Genomic DNA, 22,692 nt, shown 5'->3' with positions numbered 1-22,692 from the left:
AAGTTGAAAGGTTAGGAAGCTTCATCTTGAAAAAAACGGATAGAAGAAGATCACCTTGATTCCAAAACTGGACTACAAAATGTGGTCAAGTCGGTTTCTACCTTAACCGCGAAAGGCAGTCATACAACAAGTGAGATCAAAGATGACGTTTGTACTTTGCTTTATTACTTGTTTATGCTGTTATTCCTGAGCCTCGCCAAATCTAATTTCCTTTGTAAGGAATAAATAAATTTTTTGATCCCCAGAATCTATTTTTTCACGCTCTTTTACGCTGCTAGAAACAGGCGTTTTTTCCCGCTGTTTAAAGTCCATAAAATGAATACAAGTAGAATTAGCCTTGTGCCCAGTTTAATTAGCGGTAAAATTTCTGCCAGTGGTTACAAATAAGCATCTAGAAATTATCGTCAATACATCTAATTTCCCGCTGAAAGAAGAACGGGGCTTTTTCAGAATGCATTAAATGCCCAGTGCGCATACGCCAGAGTGTGTAGTTTTGCTGTAAAAATTGGAATCCGATTCGGTTCTCGGTTCTGTCATTGTTTTCAGCCTACATGGCAACAATCAGTTCTTAACCGAAAATTTACCTCGCGTCATACACTCAAAAGCGTCATGCACAGCGTTATAATAACTAGATACATATGCACGCAGTTCTAAGGATGGTCCGATGCAGCGATACCGAAAGATTCTTTTATTAGGTTGTAAGTCTCGTTCTGTTCGATCGTTCGATTCCGAAACAATACGTCTGATCATCTAAGCCAGCTTCGCTGTGAGGTATGTAGTTAACAATCGCAAATTAATTTTCATTTACCAAAAATTGATCGAATCCTTTTAGTATATTCGTTATTTTATCAGTGTCGCGTGTGCCTTGTACGGTACATGTGTTTATGCTTGCTTTCTGCTTTCACCAATGTATACAATCAGTTCTGCCTACAATGTTTTGCAAAAATTTGTGCTTCCACCAATGTATCCAATTAGTTCTACCTCCAATGTTTTGCAAAAATTTACTAATACCTGTTACGATTGTTTTCATTAATGTTATTTAATCTATTTGAGAAATGTTCCTTAGCGTGTTGTTAAGATAATAGTAGAACATTATTTTTATTCAGAATGCTTTCTTTTTTCGAAAACTTGGAATGCACTGCCGGCCCACATTAACCCCTTAACATACGATTTAAGTTCCGAACGCGCGGGCCCATAATCAACAGCAAGGTCGGTCATACGTGTAAATACCACGGCTCTCACTCGTGATTCTCATGTTTGGCCCGATCGACGTAGCACGTCTCTCACACGAATATTGTAGGTGAAGGGGTTAAGAACTGTAACATTATGTACCGCTCTAAAACTAGTCTGTGGAATTATACTGCAAAATTTTAATGTATGTTGTATAGTATTAGTGAGTAAGTGATTGCCAAAGCTTGTGTACTCGTCATATGATATAAATTATATTTCTGCACCTATTGATAATAGCTTAACTATTTACCATATGTATAGGACAGTCTTACCTGTTGATTATTTATAAATAAATAAATAAATTATTCTGGAAGAAAGATCAATGTATCTTGTTGGTTTCAAATAACTTTACAGTATTGTTGCAATCCTTATTATTTGTAATATCTTATTTACCCAACATTCAACCATTAGTGATTTTTAATTTTCAAGTAAGAAATCACATTTACCACAGTCTTTAGTTTTGTTCGTTTAATAGAATAATCAATTTTCCTTCCAATGAAGACAAAAATTGATAAATTTTCTGTTTTTTTTTTTTTTTTTTAATTTCAACGTTTTATTTTTGCAGTTAGTTCATCCTGTCTTAATACTGTAAAATCCAACATGCCAAGACGAAAGCAACAGAAGAAACCAGCGATTGGTGAGGACACCAGAATCGCAGTGAATTTAACAATCAGAAAGCTTCTGGCTGCTCCGGAACAAAAAGAATTAGAGTTTCCGTCTTCTTATACGGCTGAGGAAAGAGCTTATATCCATGATCTTGCCAGAGAACATGGACTCAAGTCGAAAAGTCGCGGGTAAATAGAGAACAAATATTGAAAGACATACATGCGTAGCTGGAACTCTAATATAAGCTTGGTACACGCAATTACATTTTATCATTTTTTTTTTTCGTTTGCAATAGGAAAGGAACCAACAGATTTTTAACTGTTTACAAGCGGGAAGGATCAACTATTGTTCAAGCAGATGCCATAATAAAGCTACAAAAGTCCTCACGACAAGGGATTTATAATTTAATACAGAAATTTCCCTTGAGCAATAAGGAGAGACAGGATTTACTCCCACCCACAGAGAGGGAACGCATTATTAACACAGAAGGTAAATTTACTTAGTAATTTTCAAAGAGATATCTTGATACTAAATTTTGCAGGTAAACTGTTGATGTATTTCAATTTAATACCATTGCAACACACATCAATTCCCAATAAATATAATTTACAGTCAACACGAATACGAAAGCAATGGGCCGTTTGAATGGCGGAATACCGCAGGTACCACAGCTTAAGACAAATATGGATGTTTTACCATTTCGCGAATGTCTACCAGTCTATAATATGAGAGAGGAGATAATGCAGGTTCTACCATCGAGCCAAGTAATTATAATAGCAGGAGAGACGGGAAGCGGAAAAACAACCCAAGTTCCTCAGTTCATCTTAGACTACTGTCAGCAGAGGAATCAAACATGCAGAATAATATGCACTCAGCCTAGAAGACTGTCAGCAGTCTCGGTAGCAGAGAGAGTAGCTTTTGAAAGAGATGAAAAAATTGGGCAAACATTTGGGTATCAAATAAGGCTGGAGAGCAGAGTATCTCCGAAAACGTTGCTCACTTATTGCACCAACGGTGTTCTGCTCAGAACATTAATGGGTGGTGATTCGGCGTTGGCTACAATAACGCATATAATCGTAGATGAGATTCACGAGCGAGATAGATTTTGTGATTTTCTTTTAATCGCACTAAAGGATGCCCTAGTTAAGTTTAGATCTCTAAAAGTTGTCCTGATGAGTGCCACTATGGATACAAGCATATTTCTGAAGTACTTCAACCACTGCTCAGTAATTAACGTCCCTGGTAGACTTTACGACGTCGAGGTATTGTATCTCGAAGATATTCTCAAAGTGACTAACTACATGACTAAGGATATGTCAGCTAAGAAGGAAAAAATGGTCAACAAAAAGGACCAGAAGAAGGTTCTAGAGTCTTGGACCCAATACAAGCCTGTAAACTCAACCATCAATTACATATCTGAAAGAAATTTAATACCAGCACCAATTCTGGGCCAGCAAAATCAACCCGTACCTGAAAGAGTTGAGCTTGAGCCAAGACTGGTAGATAAAATGGATCGGTCAATATCAGAAGCGTGGCTGTGTGGTGGCGAAGACAACTTCACACAGTTACTGTATTTCATACAGTCGGAAAATGTTTCTGTTGATTACCAGCACTCAAAGACGTCGGTAACACCACTGATGGTTGCAGCAGGAAGAGGGTGCATCGACACGACGGAGCGTCTCTTAAATCTTGGAGCAAATCTTAATATACGCTCGGTTAATGAATGGACGGCTTTGGACTGGGCAAGAAAAATGAACCAGGTTGAATGTGCCGAGCTTATAGAAGCCTATATGAAGACGTATGACTGTGAAACGGCGTACGAGGATGTTCCTCTTGATAAAAACATCCCCATTTCGGAAGAAGACAAAATGCTGCTCGACGTTTACCATCACACATTCAATGATGAGAATGTCGACTACGATTTGATGTTTTCTCTAATTCTTCACATACACACGAAGATGCCGTATGGATCAATTCTTGTTTTCTTACCTGGGTATGATGACATAGTGACTATGAGAGAGAGGATAAACGCCGAGGAGAAGAGGATGAGTGAAAGATTCCGCTACAATTTGTTTGTCCTGCACTCTAACATGCAGACTTGTGACCAGAAGCGAGTTTTCAGACCTAGTCCTCAGGGGACGCGGAAGATAATACTGTCCACTAACATAGCGGAGACTAGCATAACAATCGATGATGTTGTGTATGTCATTGACTCCGGGAAAGTGAAGGAGAAGTCTTTTGATGCTATGTCTGGAGTTTGCACACTCAGATCCAACTGGATATCGCAGGCATGTGCCAAGCAACGTAAAGGAAGGGCTGGCAGATGTCAGAATGGGATTTGCTTCCGTCTATTCTCTTCGGTCAGATTCAATTCCATGCAGCCTTACCAAACGCCGGAAATACTTAGGCTACCACTACAGGAATTATGCCTCTATACCAAACACTTGGCTCCTGGGAATACTCCAATAGCTGAATTCTTGGACAGAGCATTGGAACCGCCGTCTAACGCTGTTACCCGCAACGCTGTTCAACTCCTGAAGACTATAGATGCTCTAGATCCGTGGGAAGACCTGACAGAACTTGGAAGTCACCTCTTAGATCTACCTGTCGAACCTCGACTCGGCAAAATGCTTTTATACGCAGTTGTGCTGAAATGCCTTGATCCAATTCTCACCATCGTTTGCAGTCTTGCTTACAAGTGAGTGTCAGATCAGTATCCAATTATTTTAGTAACTAGACCTCTAAAATCAATTACTTTCAATGTTTTCAAAGTTTTATTTATCGTAATACTGCACAGTCAGGATAAAATAACAAATTTCTCTTTACTTTGATAATTCTCTCAGGGATCCGTTTCTCTTGCCTTCGCAACCATCGCAAAAGCGCGCAGCCACTCTGTCTCGTAAGGATTTTTCAGCAGGTACATATTCAGACCACATGGCTGTTCTGCGAGCTTTTCAAAGCTGGCAAACAGCTAGAGCAAACGGTAGAGAGCGGCTCTTTTGTGAAAAGAATTTTATCTCTGCTGCAACGATGGAAATGGTCGTTGGAATGCGCACTCAACTTCTTGGACAACTCAGAGCCTCTGGGTTTGTAAGAGCAAGAGGCTCTGGCGATATCCGCGACCTCAACTCGAACTCCGAGAATTGGGCCGTGGTGAAAGCAGCACTTACAGCTGGACTGTACCCAAATCTGATCAGGGTAGACAGAGAACATTCGCAGCTTCGAACACAGTAAGTTTCCCTTTTTTTCAATTCCAATCAAAGACAAAAGTCAGTGTCAAATCAGTACCTAATTATTTTACTTATCAGTCATCTAAAATCGACCACTTCCAATGTCTTATTTACCATAATACTGCACAGTCGAATTGAAATAACTAATTTTTCCTCACTTTAGTAATAATTGTTAGAAGTCTGTTTCTTCTGCCTTTGCAATCATCTTGAAAAGGAAGCCCTGAATTTTAAGTCATTAGCTTAACATCTTAATTTTACAGAAAAGAAGTCAAGGTAGTCTTTCATCCTTCCTCCACGCTTCGAGATAACCCAAAATCACCTCGTACTACATCCGCACAGACCCACTCTGCTAATGTTAACGCTTTACCATGCGATTGGTTACTGTATGAAGAAATGAGCCGCTCCGGGCGTTTCTGTCACGTCAAAACAGTTACCCTCGTCAATCCTATCACAGTTGCGTTATTTAGTGGACCAGCACGGTTACCAATGGACGTAATTTACGAGGCCGAAAGTAAGGCGGAAAATTTTTGGAATTTTTTTCGTCTGTTCCTCGGACATTCAGAGCTGAACAATGATTTTTTTTACATATTAGCTATTCCTGAGAGTGAGTCGGACTCTGAGGCAGATGAGGCACAAGAGGGAACAACAATTTTGAAATTGGACGACTGGGTAGTATTCAAATTGGACCCTGAAGCAGCTCAACTTATTTTACACCTGCGACAGAAGTGGAACGCTCTGTTCCTTAGACGAATGAAAACTCCAAGCAAACCTATGTCGCAACTCGATGAACAAGTAGTCAGAACTCTAGTTTCTGTTATTACTAATGAAGAACAAGCTTGTGGTCTTCATCAACCATCTGGAATTGGGCAAAGACCACGTCCCTTGATCGTTGACTATTATCCAGCCAGCGCTAGGCGACCAGATGATTATGAAGAGGTAATGTAGTTTATTTTTTTCAAATGTAATTAATGGTTTTCTTGGTCACCTAATGATTTGAAATCTTGTCAATAAAGAACAAGTTCACGGCGACCTAAATTCTGTACTGAGAGATAAATTTTGTAACTTCGATTTACGGCTTTGAATTATGCAACTATTTAGTTTGGTTCAGAAATTCAATTGAGAAAACTGATTACTCATTATCTGTTTCAGAGAAATTTCTAGAATTTTGATAACAAAGACTTCAGGGGATGGAGAAACTTACGATTCCAGTTTCCTTTACTCCATAGACTGATTGCTATGTCCCTAAACTTTCTCACTTGGAAATTTTTTTCTTCTACTCATTCTACCAAGCAATATTCTATCGTAAAATCAAACTATGCATGTGAGAAATGTCGAGGATTTGGACCTCTCGATAATTGGAAAACGAAATCTCAGTATAAACAAAGGAAAACTTCACAAACTGGTGAGTACGGAGCATGTCTATAAAACGAAACGAAAGTTAATATGCAGATTTTGCATACGAGAAAATAATTTAGGACTAGAGGATTCAGACATTGATATTTTTTGTAAATTAAGTGCAGGTTCGGCGTCAATGCTGGATCTCGTAACGATAATACCTAAGAAATTTTGTAATTTTCATTGATACAGAAACGCGGAACTGTCGAAGCTGGAATACCTGGGCAAAGAAAAATTTAACGAGCGTAATTTTCATATCACGAGAAGTTTGCTGAACCCACTTGATTCCGACAACAAGAGGGTACGGTACGGTAAAATTGGCAGGGTAAGTGCTTGCTGAGTCTGTAGTGGAAAAAATTTTTCGGATCATTTGTTGATCATTTTTTTCCAGCAGTTCAGAGTACTGGTAGCTAGGAACTAATATATGTTACAGAACCCATGAGTATAAGTGGAACTGAACGTGTGCACTTTGAAAACTTGTCGTGATTTTGTACGGTGATATCGTAATTTTAACATTATGCTAAGGAAAGTGGCGAGTCGCTAATTTTTAGTTCGTTTCGACGTTATTTTTCTTATCACTACATAGTTGGTTTTAGCAAAGCCTCAATTTTATAAAACCATAGAGCTGTGTAGGTCTGTTCCTACAGCTGGTGACTTTTAGCTTATATTGAAAAGTCCGAATGTTGTTGAGTCAATCAGAAAACAAATCAGCCTCGTACATTCTCACATATTTACATGTTACCCATTGCAAATTCTAGGCCATCGATTGTATTTGTTGATAGATATTATATAATGTGATATTTTCTAGTTGATGGTCGTAATTTCAGATTTCAATAACTGGTCTTATAACAATCGCATGGAAAGTATATTTTTACGTTACATACCCCTTAATTTTAAATCATTATTCACTATATGTGATTGATACTACTTTGTTTTAAATATGCGTGTAGTACTTAACAGTTTCAAGACTGAACTGAGCCCTCTATTCAAAACTCAGTGATGGTTCCAGACAAATGAGCATTGTTTTTTTTTCCGTTCAATAATCGCGCAATGTAACTAAATTATGCGTATTTATAATTACACATTCTTACAATGTTGTTTTTTATTTTATATATTTCAAGTCCGTCCCTCACTAAATATGTACAAAATTTGTCTTTCATATACGTAGGTTGAGCTAGATCCAGGTGAACGTATGCTCTAAAACCGTAAAGTTTCTCTTTACTTTATTTCCTTTATTCTTACCATGCAAAAATCTAGTTACTCCTTCTTACTAACTCACTTTTTTTTACGAGATATAGCTGTACGTACATACCGTATCATATATGGTATCTGATGCAAACAAATGCTTAAACGTAATGCATGTACACCACAGAGATAAATATTTGTAACAATTTTCGGTACACAATATCTTCTGGGATCTATATTATTTTACAGCTTCTTGTATATTTGTGATACTGTTTTATGTATTAATAAACGTCACCGCCATACCAAATAAATTAATAAATAGCTATCTTCTAGCAATTCGTAAACGCCTGGGTGAAATTGAAACAAGTAATTAACTAACGGTAATAAATTTAACATTTCATATCGTGCCCCCGAATTTAATTAAAGTACTGTACAACTTAAAAAAAACTGTAGTTTCCCTTTATTTACAACGTTCCATGAAATCTGGTAAATCATTTGTAAATAATTATTTTTTGGAGACACAATTCGAACTCTGTAATGTACGAGTCATTTCATACCAAATTGACAAATTTTAATTTTCAGACGCAATGGTTGAACGAAATATGAGTCAACGATTTATAGCTCTAACATTTTGTATTAATTCGGAATAAATATCAATTTTATGAACTGAATATTTCGCAAGAACGGTAATGTCAATATCTTCGAGATGAAGCGGTGCCTTTATGCGGAATCATTTGTGTGGAAATTTACAGGAAAGGCTGTGACAAGGTCCATGTAATAGTCAAGATATTGGATGCAAAAACTGTTTATTTTCAGAAAATACCATGAGGTGTGAGAATCAGAATAAAAATAAAATCGAAAAGAAAACTGGGAATGTGAAAATTACCAAGTGAGAAATATCGTTGTGTCATTCAGGAACAAGATTAGTATTCTTCTGCTCCTTCGCCCTCCCCCTCAGCAGAATCCATGCCAACCTCTTCGTAGTCTTTTTCAAGAGCAGCGAGGTCCTCACGTGCCTCGGAAAACTCGCCTTCCTCCATACCCTCACCCACATACCAGTGAACAAAGGCACGCTTGGCGTACATCAGGTCAAACTTGTGGTCAAGCCGAGCCCAGGCCTCAGCGATAGCCGTGGTGTTGGACAACATGCAGACTGCACGTTGCACCTTGGCCAAGTCACCACCCGGAACGACGGTTGGGGGCTGGTAGTTGATGCCGACCTTGAAACCGGTGGGACACCAGTCGACGAACTGAATCGTGCGCTTGGTCTTAATGGTGGCAATAGCCGCGTTAACGTCTTTCGGGACTACATCGCCTCTGTACAGCATGCAACAAGCCATGTATTTGCCATGACGGGGGTCACACTTGACCATCTGGTTAGCTGGCTCGAAACAAGCGTTGGTGATTTCTCCGACAGACAGCTGCTCGTGGTACGCCTTCTCTGCAGAGATGACGGGTGCGTAAGTGACCAGTGGGAAGTGGATACGAGGGTAGGGCACCAAGTTGGTCTGGAACTCAGTAAGGTCGACGTTTAGAGCACCGTCGAATCTTAGGGAGGCGGTGATAGAGGATACAATCTGGCCGATGAGTCTGTTCAGGTTTGTGTATGTTGGCCTCTCAATGTCCAGATTTCGGCGGCAGATATCATAAATGGCCTCGTTGTCGACCATGAAGGCGCAATCGGAGTGCTCGAGGGTTGTATGGGTTGTCAGAATCGAGTTGTACGGCTCGACAACGGCGGTGGAAACCTGGGGTGCTGGGTAAATTGCGAATTCCAGCTTCGATTTCTTTCCATAGTCAACAGAGAGACGTTCCATAAGCAGAGATGTGAAGCCAGATCCAGTGCCTCCTCCGAAAGAATGGAAGATCAGGAATCCTTGAAGACCAGTGCACTGGTCGGCCAATTTTCGGACACGGTCCAACACTAGGTCGACAATTTCTTTTCCGATAGTGTAGTGACCACGGGCATAGTTATTCGCGGCATCCTCTTTGCCAGTGATCAACTGCTCAGGGTGGAAAAGCTGGCGGTAAGTTCCAGTCCTGACTTCATCTACAACATTACAACAAATTCTAGATGGTTATTATTAGATAAAAAACTCGATTATTTCGTGTCACCAATGCCTGAAAAAACGTGATAAATTAGAATGCTAACAGTACGTACCAACAACCGTTGGTTCCAAATCAATGAACACAGCTCGAGGAACATGTTTTCCAGCTCCAGTTTCGCTGAAGAAGGTATTAAAGCTGTCGTCTCCCCCACCGATCGTTTTGTCAGATGGCATCTGTCCATCGGGCTGAATTCCATGCTCAAGGCAGTAGAGTTCCCAGCAGGCATTACCAATCTGGACACCAGCTTGTCCAACATGGATTGAGATGCACTCACGCTAAAGCAAAACAGAATCAGCTTTGTTACAACTTTCAAGTATCTACTTCTGTATTCACATTCATGTCGGCACATCCTGCATCAGATGAAACAGCATAGTATGCATTCCCCTTTTTCAGAACATACATATCGAAATGCGGAAATTTTGAAGTACGACACAGCGGTCAGCTGAACGGTACTCGCTCTAACTTTTTTTGCTTGGCTTACAAGATCAATGTCTCGGTTTATTTGTAATATTGTATCTATCATGCATTATCATTTGCATAAGAACCTTTCTGAGACTGGACAGTTGTTTGGATTTTTTAACAATTAATCTGTTCAATATCAACATTGGTAAACTTTCCTCTACTTTTTAGCTATCCCCCCCACCTCCCAATTAGCCTTCAGGAACCGCCGTAATATTTAAAATTGTATAAAACGTACGATTACATTTCAGTCTTACTAACACCACAATGATATGTAACCCGATTCAACCGTTAACCGCGTTTCCGTTACAGGATACGCGTTTGCACGCATGACCTCCCAACGCCATTGAAAGAACGCCACAGCAACGGAAAATCGATTTAAAACGCTTTCCGATTTTCTCGTTGTTATATTATCCTTACTACAGTGCACGAAGTAAATACTATTCGTGCTACAGTGTAACGGTTTATAAAAAGCTGCCATTCGGTTTTGTGTACGTAAACGAGGTGTCGAAATGAGCAAAAATATTCACCGATTTTAACCATTTTCGAACCGGAACGCTCTTTAGTTACATTTTAGGAAACTCAATCGGACCCATATCTTAAGCATGAAGCCTAATCTAGGCCTTCTAAATCTCAGTTTGACTAATGTATAGTCTGCCTTCAAACTCGTTCGATAACAATTACGCGCTTTCTTCTCATAGAACGATCGTGGCAAGTCAAAAGATTGTTTCAAAACACCCTGGAGCCGCTCAAAGCACGTGAAAACGTTATAATCAATCACCTTTTATCCTTTTGAAGTTCAGATATAAAAATTACACTAATAATATAAAAGGAAAATTTGTATGATACGAAATATTTTTCAAGATTACTAATTCGGTATGAACAATACATCGCTGCGTTAATCGGTATACGATCGCGACGTACGCTAGATGCGAGAATGAACTCATAAAATCATTGTGAATTCAAATCCCAGAAAAGTCACGGGTTATTCCAACTTACATGATTCGAATGTATTACATACGTAAACAAATGAACGAGAAAATAAAAATTGTCATACGTCGAAGTGTAGGCAGAAATATAGCGACAAATAAGGTCACGATCGTGACTCATCACCAGCTCAGCAAGGGTGGAGCCGGCCGGCTTATCCCTTGTCAAAATGGCGAGGCAATGCGGTCGGCAACGAGCCTTCAAAATTCAGCTAGTGGCGAATCGCGAGTCCGATAAACCTTTATTGCGGTCAAAGAGCTGATATAACTCACCATTGTTGATTAAGTGATTGGTGTTTGTCGGAAGAGCGAAAAAAGACAGTTGAAGGACAAGGAGATTCAATAGAGTTAGCGGAAGCAGGTAATGGAGCTTCTACAAACGGCTATCGCAAGTCCAACGACCGTCGACGACTGCTAACGTAATGGTTCGAAAGAACAAACTTTGACGCATTGCAGCTGCCACTCAGCTTTATACCGGACCCCTTCCACGACCGACGTTACGTTCTGATTGGTCCGCAGAGCGCAGCTGCGACTGCGCGCGACCCCTACACCAGGGACAAAGTAGTCCCTTCTCAGTCGTCATCGGCATTCGATTTATAGGTAAAATAGGACGTTTTTGCCTGGTGAAAATAACGTACTTGGCGTACATATCGCCAGGATCGCGCCATAAATACGATGATTTACCCTATTGCATTCAATCGGTTCTGTTCATTGTTTGGCAACCGCCGATCAAACGCGACCCAGCTTTTAACTAATATTATACACATACGAGGCAATTCGTCCACTCGTTTAGGTGCATAAGTATCGTGTACGAATCGCCGGGTTTCACATCACCGCTGAAGGGGCGTCGACCGAGGTACACGACGCTCGGCTCAATTATGCTGTAAATTTACGTACACTTTTATAATGCGCAATTTGAGTTTAGATTTTCGTACGATTTCAGAACAATTATTCTACTAGCCGCATATTCACATGTATTTAGTGCATCGCACATTGATACACTGTATTTTGGTACACCACGCATGGTACGTGCGTATCCACCCGTATACATAGGTATATACGTGCGTGGTATACCTACAGATACTACACGTTCCATTCTAACAGGAAACCGGCGATATTAATTTACCAGGAAGCTGCTATCTCGTAACGGTTTAAGCCTGCTTTTTCGTGTGAAATGAAATTAAAGAAGCACATCTCAAAGAGAGTCTCACACATCTTTGGGTGGTTGAATAATGCTACATATACTTTATTTTATTTTATTTCCCAAGTATAATTTTTCACAAAGTTTTTTCATTGATACATCGGCAGTAATAACTAATTCAAGCGTCGTTTATCGGGGTGGACTGAATTTAAAACTGTCAAACCGATACGTTTTCTCATCTAAAAGGTATTCGAACGTTTTGATATTGTCAAATAACGAATGAGCCTAGTTAAATTCCCAACAATGTCTTTGCCCTTTGGTACTTTCTACACTCAAAATTACCACAGCGTCATTATCATGATGGATGTATTGTGAGAGAAGAGAGTGCTTTGTAACGATTAACTTCAGTATCGAGCGTTTCCGAGCAGTGTTACGTGCCTCGCCTGATCGTATACAACACGACTTACATTCCTGTTGTCAATGTTGCTAATCCGAGTGCGCGATTGTACTGCTGAACCAGGCTGAACTAATTAACCAATTAAAAATGGTCGCCTAAAATCCTACATAACCTTGAAGATACACTGGCGTGACCATTCTCCATTATGTGTATGATGATGGCTTGTGTTATGTTTTTCCAGCTTTGGAGTATTCGAATATTCGATCAACGTTGATCCAACTTGATTTTGTTCAGCGCTGGCGATATTCCTGTGTTTTAAATTAGAATTGAATTATAGGGATGAATTTCTATCGTCATTGCGAATGCATGGACGGCTCGAAATCAGGAACGTCCACCTTCCAAATAAACATAAATTGCGTCATCCCGATTTATAGCTCTGCCCACGGATATGGTCGACTTGCCGTGTTTGGAGTGAACGATCACGCGTACTGAGCTGTCGGTGACCATATATTTTACACTCATTGCATTTCACGTGTATGATTTACAGTGGCGTACGCATGACCGGAAGATACGAGTGTGTAAGTAAAAATTCCGTGGCTCCACTTCCACGAATCTCTAGAGCTAAAGTATCAACTGTGAGCAGCTCTTATGTATATGCATGAAATTTAATAATTACAAGATTGTATTATTTGCGTTCCTTTAATAACCTTTAATGGAAACGGGGAGGTATTACGTCAGTTTGTTCAGCTTATTTATCGTAGGTATATAACACACAGATATTATTTTAAGTTATACATTTACGTATCTATAATACCTAAAAATTGGAATGGTGTAGAAGGTCCCAATGAAAACTCTCCATCTGTAGCTAGAGGATGTAATAGATGAGGCAGTAAAAAATTATTGATAGTGTTTGAATTGGGTTAGAATTGGTTTTATTTCCATCAATGGTTTTCAGCGTTACACGAGTTAGAAAAGATAGCTTGAGTTTCGTCGTAAGACGTTACCAACGAGATTTTTATCGTGCAGAATAAAGCCTGTGATACAGATGCAGCGCTCAACTTTTGGTAAATTCTCAAGAATTAGCTGCGGGTTTAGAATTCTTCTGCTCCTTCGCCCTCTCCCTCGGCGGAGTCCATGCCGACCTCTTCGTAGTCCTTCTCAAGGGCTGCAAGATCCTCACGAGCCTCTGAGAATTCACCCTCCTCCATACCCTCGCCGACGTACCAGTGGACAAAAGCGCGCTTGGCGTACATCAGATCGAACTTGTGGTCAAGACGAGCCCATGCCTCGGCGATGGCCGTGGTGTTGGACAACATGCAGACGGCACGTTGCACCTTGGCCAAGTCACCACCGGGAACGACGGTTGGGGGCTGGTAATTAATGCCGACCTTGAAACCGGTGGGACACCAGTCGACGAACTGAATTGATCGTTTGGTCTTAATGGTGGCGATGGCGGCATTGACGTCTTTTGGAACTACGTCACCTCTGTACAGCATGCAGCAGGCCATGTATTTGCCGTGACGAGGGTCACACTTGACCATCTGGTTAGCTGGCTCGAAACAAGCGTTGGTAATTTCTCCGACAGACAGCTGCTCGTGGTACGCCTTCTCTGCAGAGATGACGGGTGCGTAAGTGACCAGTGGGAAGTGGATACGAGGGTAGGGCACCAAGTTGGTCTGGAACTCAGTAAGGTCGACGTTTAGAGCACCGTCGAATCTTAGGGAAGCGGTGATGGAGGATACAATCTGGCCGATGAGTCTGTTCAGGTTTGTGTATGTCGGCCTCTCAATGTCCAGATTTCGGCGGCAGATATCATAAATGGCCTCGTTGTCGACCATGAAGGCGCAATCGGAGTGCTCGAGGGTTGTATGGGTTGTCAGGATCGAGTTGTACGGCTCGACGACGGCGGTGGAAACCTGGGGTGCTGGGTAGATTGCGAATTCCAGCTTCGATTTCTTTCCATAATCGACGGAGAGCCGTTCCATGAGAAGAGAAGTGAATCCGGATCCTGTGCCTCCTCCGAACGAATGGAAGATCAGGAATCCCTGTAGTCCGGTGCATTGGTCGGCCAGTTTCCGGATGCGGTCCAGCACCAGATCGACGATCTCCTTGCCGATGGTGTAGTGGCCACGTGCATAGTTGTTGGCTGCATCCTCTTTCCCAGTGATTAACTGCTCCGGATGGAAGAGTTGGCGGTATGTCCCGGTTCGAACCTCGTCTACATAAAACACAATAGTGTCTTTAATATGCCGAGCTTACCACATCGAAACTCATCCGGTTATTAGGCTTACTACTTGTATATGCAGAATATATACTACACGAAGTAACACATCCAATAAATTACTCGGACTTTCAATGTCAGATTGATTTTGATTGATCCGCTGTTAATTATTACGTTTTATACCAGCCGTACAAACGACCGCTGCCTGAATGTTTCCACTGGCGCATCACCATCCGCAATATTCCCATACAACTTTATGCATTTCATTACGCTATACGCAAACTTTGCTCGTGCCTCAGGCCTGCAGCTACACATTGGACTTACCCACAACTGTTGGCTCTAAATCAATGAACACCGCCCTGGGAACGTGTTTGCCAGCCCCAGTCTCGCTGAAAAAGGTGTTGAAACTGTCATCCCCCCCGCCGATGGTTTTGTCAGATGGCATCTGTCCATCGGGCTGAATACCATGCTCAAGGCAGTAGAGCTCCCAACAGGCATTGCCAATCTGAACACCAGCCTGTCCAACGTGGATGGAGATGCACTCACGCTAGAAATTGCACGAACGAACGACACGATAAGACATCTTTATTTTATTAGTAAAGAACAGGAAGCACTCCCATTAAAGTTTTGCCATCCATGCCCTCGAAAATTCCGTCGCGTCGGATCAGTCTTTCTCTGGAAGTAACAGCTACAGCCATAAAAATATTGAATCATATCCAAAAAGAAAACTAGGCTTTCGATCCAAAGTTCCCTTTATACAAGGTAGATCAAGTATTGATCAACTGTCAGATCAGGAAGGCTCGTTCAAAATTACATGAACCACAATCTAGCGCCTCAAGTTACTCAAAGTTCCACAATGCACAGCAAGGTGAATTTCCAAAAACAGTCGTATGCGCAATGACTGCTAACTAAATACATAGAAGTGAAACGAAATTGAGAAAAAAGTTGTGATTTTTTTGAAAGAAACTTACCATTTTGATTGTTCGCGGTAAGTCGCAGTACGTGTATTACAATGAGGTGAAATAAGAGGTTCAGACGAAGCTGGCGATGGAGCTTCCCTAAACTCTGCAGGTTTCGAGCACTCGTGAAAGAAGCACCCCGCCGGCACACCCAGCCGCAATATATACTCCGGTCACCCTACCATCCGGACAAACCATGCGACGATGGGCGCGGGCGCTCTGACTCATACATCCTGCCCGATCAATAATCCGCTCATTCTCATACGGGGTGTCTCGCTAGGATGGCTTCTTGGCAATGACGTACCCCACCTTGGGCATCCCCAGTAGGTTTTTCAAAAAATAAAGTAATTACCCCAGTCGACGCCGAGGAGAAATTGAATAAAAAATAATTCTTTCGATTAGGAAATGCATATTATCAGATGAATTAGGATTCTTCACGTTTTAGAACCCCTGTGATATTCTTCCATCAACGTTCAAGGTATACGGGTTTATGGATTATTACAGAACTTTTGAACCAACGTAAAATGTCGAGAATTTCGACGGTTGTTTTCTTTCTCTGCTCTCCTCATTTTCATATCTCGTCCGTATGCTGAAAAATGCCGAGCACTTAACATTATCGTAAAAATGTCTTGTTACGGTACTGGGTATGGGTGCGATCACGCGTATCTTGGAGTGGCCGTAAATATTACTTAAGTTTTTGTTACAGATAAGTGATGATCCAACCCAGACGACGAAGACCAAGAATAGGCATGTGAGCTTGACGACGATTTTCTCTCGTTTCTTGATTATTCCATTGCGAGACATAATGTACCATGTGGTTCAGAAATTTCAGTCACAGACCATGTTTCATAATTGTTCATTCACAGCATCAACAAAAATGATCACGGTAGAAAAATTTAACCGGGATCCCACTCTGATTCAACCCTTTGAAGCATACATTTTTCCTTGTAGTCAAATTACTTGAAACTGGGTATATAAGGGTTCTCAAGGTCGTTGATATAAAAAATATCTGAGAAATTTTCAAGATTCAAAATGGCGGATCTAATATGAGCGAATGGGATAAATTTTTATATTCTCAGTCCACGGTATTGGATCCGGCATCCTGAATTTAAAAATTCTAACGTTGGATTCGTTTTCAGCGACCCCAAAAACCCTAGATTACAGAGTTCCACTTTTTTGGTCTCCATAACCTTCCAACAATTACATTTATTCTGTAAAGACAGGCATTTTCAATACTTTGTTTATTTATAGCGCTCACTATATTCGCAGAATTATCATAATCCCTCTTAAAACATGAACATTGACATTCTAGAAGTCCAATTATGCAAAAAAAAAAAAAATTACAGCGATATCTCAAAAATTGAATATAAATGTTGAGTAACCGATTCAAAAAAGGTATCTCATATATGAGACCCTATGTCGCAACGGGTTAAATCTCATTTCATTCTCCGATTGGACGGTAAGATTTTACCGAACCCAGAGGCATACCGCTGACTGCACGTTATAATATCGAGCTCCCTACGTAGGTGTTGGGGTAGGCAGCGTCATGTCTGAATATCCGCAGTACGGATATCCGCGGTGTATAAAGTCGATATTCGTTTGTGCATAGGTATCCATATTTGAAAGTTGAACGCAGAAAACTTATACACGTGGAGGTCCCCATAATCGATGTGCTTCTCTGCGTAATACTACACATTATGGCTATAAACACCGCGACTGTCTCTTTGAAAAATTGATATTTGACCAATTGTTTTGCATTCCAATATTAAAATGCTAACTGCCAATTCGCAAATTCAATACAAATTAGGCTAAAAACTTATGGCTTTATTCAATCTACAATGCTCGTTGCGCCTGCAGAGAAAAAACCATAATCTGTCAATTCTATTCACCTACGATGTCAAGTGCGCTCGATCAAAGATCGCATCCGATAAGTTTCTACTTCAATACACTTACTCTCTGTATCGTATACCTACTTGATATATCGGAGAACACCAGTTTTAAGTTATTGGAAACGTAGCTAACAGAGTACAACCTAAGTAGATTGATTAACGACATGAAAGAGGCAATTTCCCGCAGCAATCTCGCTACGAAAACCTACGTTCGTCTGCAGACTGCACGCGTTTAAAACCTACGCGTATTTAGGCTATTTGAAAATCACCCGACAAATTTTATTAATAGATCGTTATCACCAGTTGGGCTAGCGGTTTTCTCTCTCCATCCTGCATTGATACATATGTTACGTAAGTACGTTGTACATCGAACACCGGACGCGATACCCTGATCGCCAGGGTTTGATATCGAGTAATTTTTGAAACATCGATGGATTTGATTTGAATAAATTTTATATGTATTAGAATTAGGTATTCGTAGTGCGAGGCTGAAAGATTTATTACAGCAGATATATCGATTAAACACAAATTTCGTCAATCGAACGAACGACCCCGAAATGCTGTGTTCTAGATTCGTGAAGTCTGTTACGAAGAATTAATATTCTGAATAGTAAAAGAGCATGACGTTCGGGTGAAAACGGTAGAACCAACAGGAAACTAAAACCAATGTTTCAACTGGTTGTGTAAAGCAAGGGGGAGGAATCGATGCGGTAGTAAATATCAACTAACCCTTCGCGATGCCGCGGAACACATGTAACATGGTGTAAGGCGAATAATTTAAGCTCGATTACTGCGCAACAGGTTTTGTACCAGACAAAGGTTTCAACTACCTTCAGGATACGTTGCATACAGGACAAACCAGTGCTTATGATTGGAAATATTAAAAATAAAATGAGGAATCTGATATTTGTATAATTATTATAGTCGGGTTACTTTAGACGGTTGACGGAATAACCCACATGGACAGGTGGATAATCTGGTTCGGTAGTACATGCACACTTGGGGGGATTTTAGTTGCTTGATCGTGATGCGAGAGGGTAAAATTCAACGAGAAAATATTTACAGTTTAAAGGGAAAATCATACAACAATTTATTTTCAAAATAGGAGTTGTGGAATGAAATCAGATTATATTTAATATTGCAGTTCGGTATATTTTTCAGACTGTTTTAAATAGTCGTGTTTAGTATTCTTCGGCTCCATCGCCTTCGGCATCAACGGAGTCCATGCCGACCTCTTCGTAGTCCTTCTCAAGAGCGGCGAGGTCCTCACGTGCCTCCGAGAACTCGCCCTCCTCCATACCCTCGCCGACGTACCAGTGGACGAAGGCACGCTTGGCGTACATCAGGTCGAACTTGTGGTCAAGACGAGCCCAGGCCTCGGCGATGGCCGTGGTGTTGGACAACATGCAGACGGCACGTTGCACCTTGGCCAAGTCACCACCCGGAACGACGGTCGGGGGCTGGTAATTGATGCCGACCTTGAAACCGGTGGGACACCAGTCGACGAATTGAATCGTGCGCTTGGTCTTGATAGTGGCAATGGCCGCGTTTACGTCTTTCGGGACTACATCGCCTCTGTACAGCATGCAGCAAGCCATGTATTTGCCGTGACGAGGGTCGCACTTGACCATCTGGTTAGCTGGCTCGAAACAAGCGTTGGTAATCTCCCCAACGGACAACTGTTCGTGGTATGCCTTTTCGGCGGAGATGACTGGAGCGTAAGTGACCAGAGGGAAGTGAATACGAGGATAAGGCACCAAGTTGGTCTGGAACTCGGTAAGGTCGACGTTCAGGGCACCGTCGAATCTCAGGGAAGCGGTGATGGAGGATACAATCTGGCCGATAAGTCTGTTCAGGTTTGTGTATGTCGGCCTCTCAATGTCCAGATTTCGGCGGCAGATATCATAAATGGCCTCGTTGTCAACCATGAATGCGCAGTCAGAGTGCTCAAGGGTTGTATGCGTGGTCAGGATCGAGTTGTATGGCTCAACGACAGCGGTGGAAACCTGTGGGGCGGGGTAGATGGCGAATTCCAGCTTCGACTTCTTTCCGTAATCGACGGAAAGTCGCTCCATAAGTAGGGAAGTAAAACCTGATCCGGTGCCTCCTCCGAATGAGTGGAAAATTAGAAATCCTTGCAGTCCCGTGCATTGGTCGGCCAACTTCCGGATGCGGTCCAGCACCAGATCGACAATCTCTTTACCTATGGTGTAGTGACCACGAGCATAGTTGTTCGCAGCATCCTCCTTACCAGTGATCAACTGTTCAGGATGGAACAACTGACGGTAAGTTCCAGTTCGTACTTCGTCTACAATTGCAAATAAAATACATAATTAATTATATTTTTTAATATAACAAGAACAATTCTATCGATACAAAGATTTTGAACTTCTTACCTATACATCGATTTATTGTTTTTTAATAATGATTCAAGACTATAAAATCTAATGATACAAACAAAAGGTTGCATCCGTTTCAGTTTTCGTCACCTAATCGTATTGTGAGAAATATGTTGTTTTCGATTGAAAATGACGTATTCTAATTTCAACGGATCAACGTTTTCAGGCCTCTAGTATTCGAAAAACAGTTTTTTTTTTGAAGATTTCTGTCTATCTGTCTTTTACAACAAACTCGCGATAATCTTAGAAACGGCTCAATAAAAAAATCCGAAATTTATCGGACTTTATATTCAAATGATAGATATTAAAATTTGGATTGGTTTGTTCGGTGATGAAAAGTTCCGCGAAAAATGTTGATTTTACAGCTGGTTTTTCATACTTCCTATAGTACTGTTATATCCTATTGTATCCTTTCTACATATTTTACTATATTTCCATATTCCTATAAACATATTTCAAATATCCAAGTCAAATCCGTACATACCGACAACGGTCGGTTCCAGGTCAACGAACACGGCCCTCGGTACGTGTTTACCGGCTCCGGTCTCACTAAAGAAAGTGTTAAAACTGTCGTCCACAGCTCCCAGCAATTTGTCGGACGGCATCTGCCCATCAGGCTGAATTCCATGCTCAAGGCAGTAAAGTTCCCAACAGGCATTACCAATTTGGACTCCGGCTTGTCCAACGTGGATTGAAATACACTCACGCTGCAAAAAATTAATACATAAATATTGGTATGGGGTGATTTATGGAAAAAAAAATTCATATAACAGTTACAAGAAATACAGCAGTTACAAGAGTACAGTAATATTAATCAAAACGCCTTTCATTGTAAACTTCGAACATTTATTCGGAAAAAAATACTCCATATATCAATGTCAAGCCTGCGTTGAGCACAATTTAACTCCTGACAGGCAAACATCCGAACTGTATACCTCTCGTATCAATGAGTGTAAAAAATACCCACTGCAAATTAATTTGAAATATCTCAGCTTCTAATAAAGCTAGCGACATTTTTTTTTTTAATTAAAGTAAATATAATTCCGCAGAAAATGGTTTTATTATGAAAGTAATTAAATTAAAGTAAACAAGTAAGAATGAACGGTGAAGGGGTTCAATCCGTACAGTCTGCTTCAAGAGTACAAGATGGGGGGGGGGGGGGGGGGGGCGATTTTACCCTCATTGCGTATCAGGGGTTAAGAAACTGCACCTTTAGCGTTGCCTTTAGTCAGTTTAGACGGATCAACTCAACGTATTGAAAAAAAAAATAAACAAAGGTAATGGTAATCAAGGGTGTTTTGTACCGACTTGGACGATTCAACACATTATCTAGAGAAAACAATTGAAAACTAACCTAACCGTTGATATGATTTAAAAGCTACGAAAGGTAATGGTTGAAATGAATTTTTGGTACGAGTATGCTTATAGTATAGAACAGGAGACGTAACCCCCTTTCGCGCAACTCGCCATCAAATACCGTTAGGAAAAAGAACGAAAGACGTCCGCCCGGGCAAATGGCCGCGTCACACCTCTGTCTCACCTTGACAAAACTTCTACCAGGCGAGAGCTGTCGACGGATTACCATAAGCCGTTCATACGCTTGGCTAGAATTTTAAGTCCATATTAAACCGGAATTAGAATCGCACGGGTAGAAAAATGATGTTATTGAAAACCCTATGAGTAAAAAATAAGAACCGCTCATTTCCGATGATAAATCACACAATCAGTGAGTGTCCAGCAGTCAGTAGATTGGAAAAACGTTACGATAATAATTTGTTACAGCTCTTAACTTTTGTTCACATTTCTTTCGTTCTATACAATTTTATTACGCCATGTACACTATTTGGCTATATACACGTTCGCTTCGTTTGGAAAATAATCCAGGCCAAAATAAGAGGCCTGATCGATATCGCCCGGCTATCCGATTTCTGGAGATCAGATCGTAAAGTGCGTGCGGCCGCGGATGATACGCATACGTATGTACGCACTTCAGTGTAAATATATGTAATTAGGCTACTCTACTTACCATCTTGGAAAGTTGATAATTTAGTTTATCGAAGTATCGAAAGAAGAAGTCGTGAGAACTTGCTAACGACTGCTGGTGTCACTGTAGATTTTAAAATGGTTTAGAGCAGCTGGCGATGAAGCTGGTCTGAACAATGATGACGGAGATGTGGCGGCATCCGAGAAAGCGCGACCGTTTTATCGTCTTGGTTCTACCGTCTCGAAGCGAGCTCTGATTGGCTCAACGAGATCACATGGCACGTTGTTTCGAACGTCGAGAAACATAACTAGAAATCACCCCGCCCTAACCGCGGGCCATTATTTCAAATAATATTCGACAAACGGTCATGTATTTGAGGATCACTTACGTCGAAATTTTTTACATAATGCCTAATTCTAGGGTATCGATGCCGATTACCTACAATTCGTTGCACATATTTACCGACGAGTCGAATTAACAGTGGTTTGTGAGACAATCGCCT

General features: G+C 40.9%; 4 protein-coding genes across 5 annotated transcripts; 1 reads left to right on the top strand and 3 right to left on the bottom strand.

Annotated features, from left to right (window-relative positions):
• LOC124219758 (3'-5' RNA helicase YTHDC2) lies at positions 1–8,968 on the top strand. 2 transcript variants are annotated; one of them, XM_069136817.1, is made up of 10 exons: positions 1–130; positions 649–771; positions 1,796–2,024; positions 2,132–2,325; positions 2,449–4,534; positions 4,680–5,066; positions 5,327–5,577; positions 5,659–6,002; positions 6,216–6,468; positions 6,654–8,968. In XM_069136817.1, the coding sequence occupies exons 3-9, from the start codon at positions 1,831–1,833 to the stop codon at positions 6,225–6,227; spliced, it is 3,468 nt and encodes a 1,155-aa protein (XP_068992918.1). In that variant the 5' UTR covers positions 1–130; positions 649–771; positions 1,796–1,830; the 3' UTR covers positions 6,228–6,468; positions 6,654–8,968. The 2 variants fall into 2 exon arrangements, with proteins under 2 accessions (XP_068992918.1, XP_046483791.1); XM_046627835.2 differs by lacking the exon at positions 1–130 and adding an exon at positions 136–214.
• On the bottom strand, positions 8,436–11,650 carry LOC124219761 (tubulin alpha-1 chain). Its single transcript, XM_046627840.2, has 3 exons — positions 11,474–11,650; positions 9,808–10,030; positions 8,436–9,696 (listed from the first exon to the last, which is right to left on the bottom strand). Exons 1-3 carry the CDS (start codon positions 11,474–11,476, stop codon positions 8,570–8,572), a joined length of 1,353 nt encoding a protein of 450 aa, XP_046483796.1. The 5' UTR covers positions 11,477–11,650; the 3' UTR covers positions 8,436–8,569.
• A 2,003-nt stretch (positions 11,651–13,653) lies between these two features.
• Positions 13,654–16,091, bottom strand: LOC124218899 (tubulin alpha-1 chain-like). The gene is made up of 3 exons (XM_046625809.2): positions 15,931–16,091; positions 15,284–15,506; positions 13,654–14,956 (listed from the first exon to the last, which is right to left on the bottom strand). Exons 1-3 carry the CDS (start codon positions 15,931–15,933, stop codon positions 13,830–13,832), a joined length of 1,353 nt encoding a protein of 450 aa, XP_046481765.1. The 5' UTR covers positions 15,934–16,091; the 3' UTR covers positions 13,654–13,829.
• Positions 16,092–18,872: 2,781 nt separating this feature from the next.
• Positions 18,873–22,393, bottom strand: LOC124220519 (tubulin alpha-1 chain-like). The gene is made up of 3 exons (XM_046629555.2): positions 22,233–22,393; positions 20,691–20,913; positions 18,873–20,115 (listed from the first exon to the last, which is right to left on the bottom strand). The coding sequence occupies exons 1-3, from the start codon at positions 22,233–22,235 to the stop codon at positions 18,989–18,991; spliced, it is 1,353 nt and encodes a 450-aa protein (XP_046485511.1). The 5' UTR covers positions 22,236–22,393; the 3' UTR covers positions 18,873–18,988.
• Between the last annotated feature and the right edge of the window lie 299 nt (positions 22,394–22,692).

Source organism: Neodiprion pinetum, chromosome 5, assembly GCF_021155775.2.
Source record: "Neodiprion pinetum isolate iyNeoPine1 chromosome 5, iyNeoPine1.2, whole genome shotgun sequence".
In the NCBI taxonomy this organism is placed as follows: domain Eukaryota; kingdom Metazoa; phylum Arthropoda; class Insecta; order Hymenoptera; family Diprionidae; genus Neodiprion; species Neodiprion pinetum.
Note: the sequence above shows the minus strand (reverse complement) of the source record. Positions and strands in the feature narration are given on the sequence as shown.

Coding starts and splice junctions, on each gene's coding strand:
- LOC124220519 (XM_046629555.2), bottom strand. Junction 20,116..20,690: donor CCTGGAACCGACCGTTGTCG/GTATGTACGGAT, acceptor TTGCAATTGTAG/ACGAAGTACGAACTGGAACT.
- LOC124219761 (XM_046627840.2), bottom strand. Junction 9,697..9,807: donor TTTGGAACCAACGGTTGTTG/GTACGTACTGTT, acceptor GTAATGTTGTAG/ATGAAGTCAGGACTGGAACT.
- LOC124219758 (XM_069136817.1), top strand. CDS start 1,831: ATGCCAAGACGAAAGCAACAGAAGAAACCAGCGATTGGTGAGGACACC. Junction 4,535..4,679: donor GTTTGCAGTCTTGCTTACAA/GTGAGTGTCAGA, acceptor TAATTCTCTCAG/GGATCCGTTTCTCTTGCCTT. Junction 5,578..5,658: donor CGTAATTTACGAGGCCGAAA/GTAAGGCGGAAA, acceptor TTTACATATTAG/CTATTCCTGAGAGTGAGTCG.
- LOC124218899 (XM_046625809.2), bottom strand. Junction 14,957..15,283: donor TTTAGAGCCAACAGTTGTGG/GTAAGTCCAATG, acceptor TGTTTTATGTAG/ACGAGGTTCGAACCGGGACA.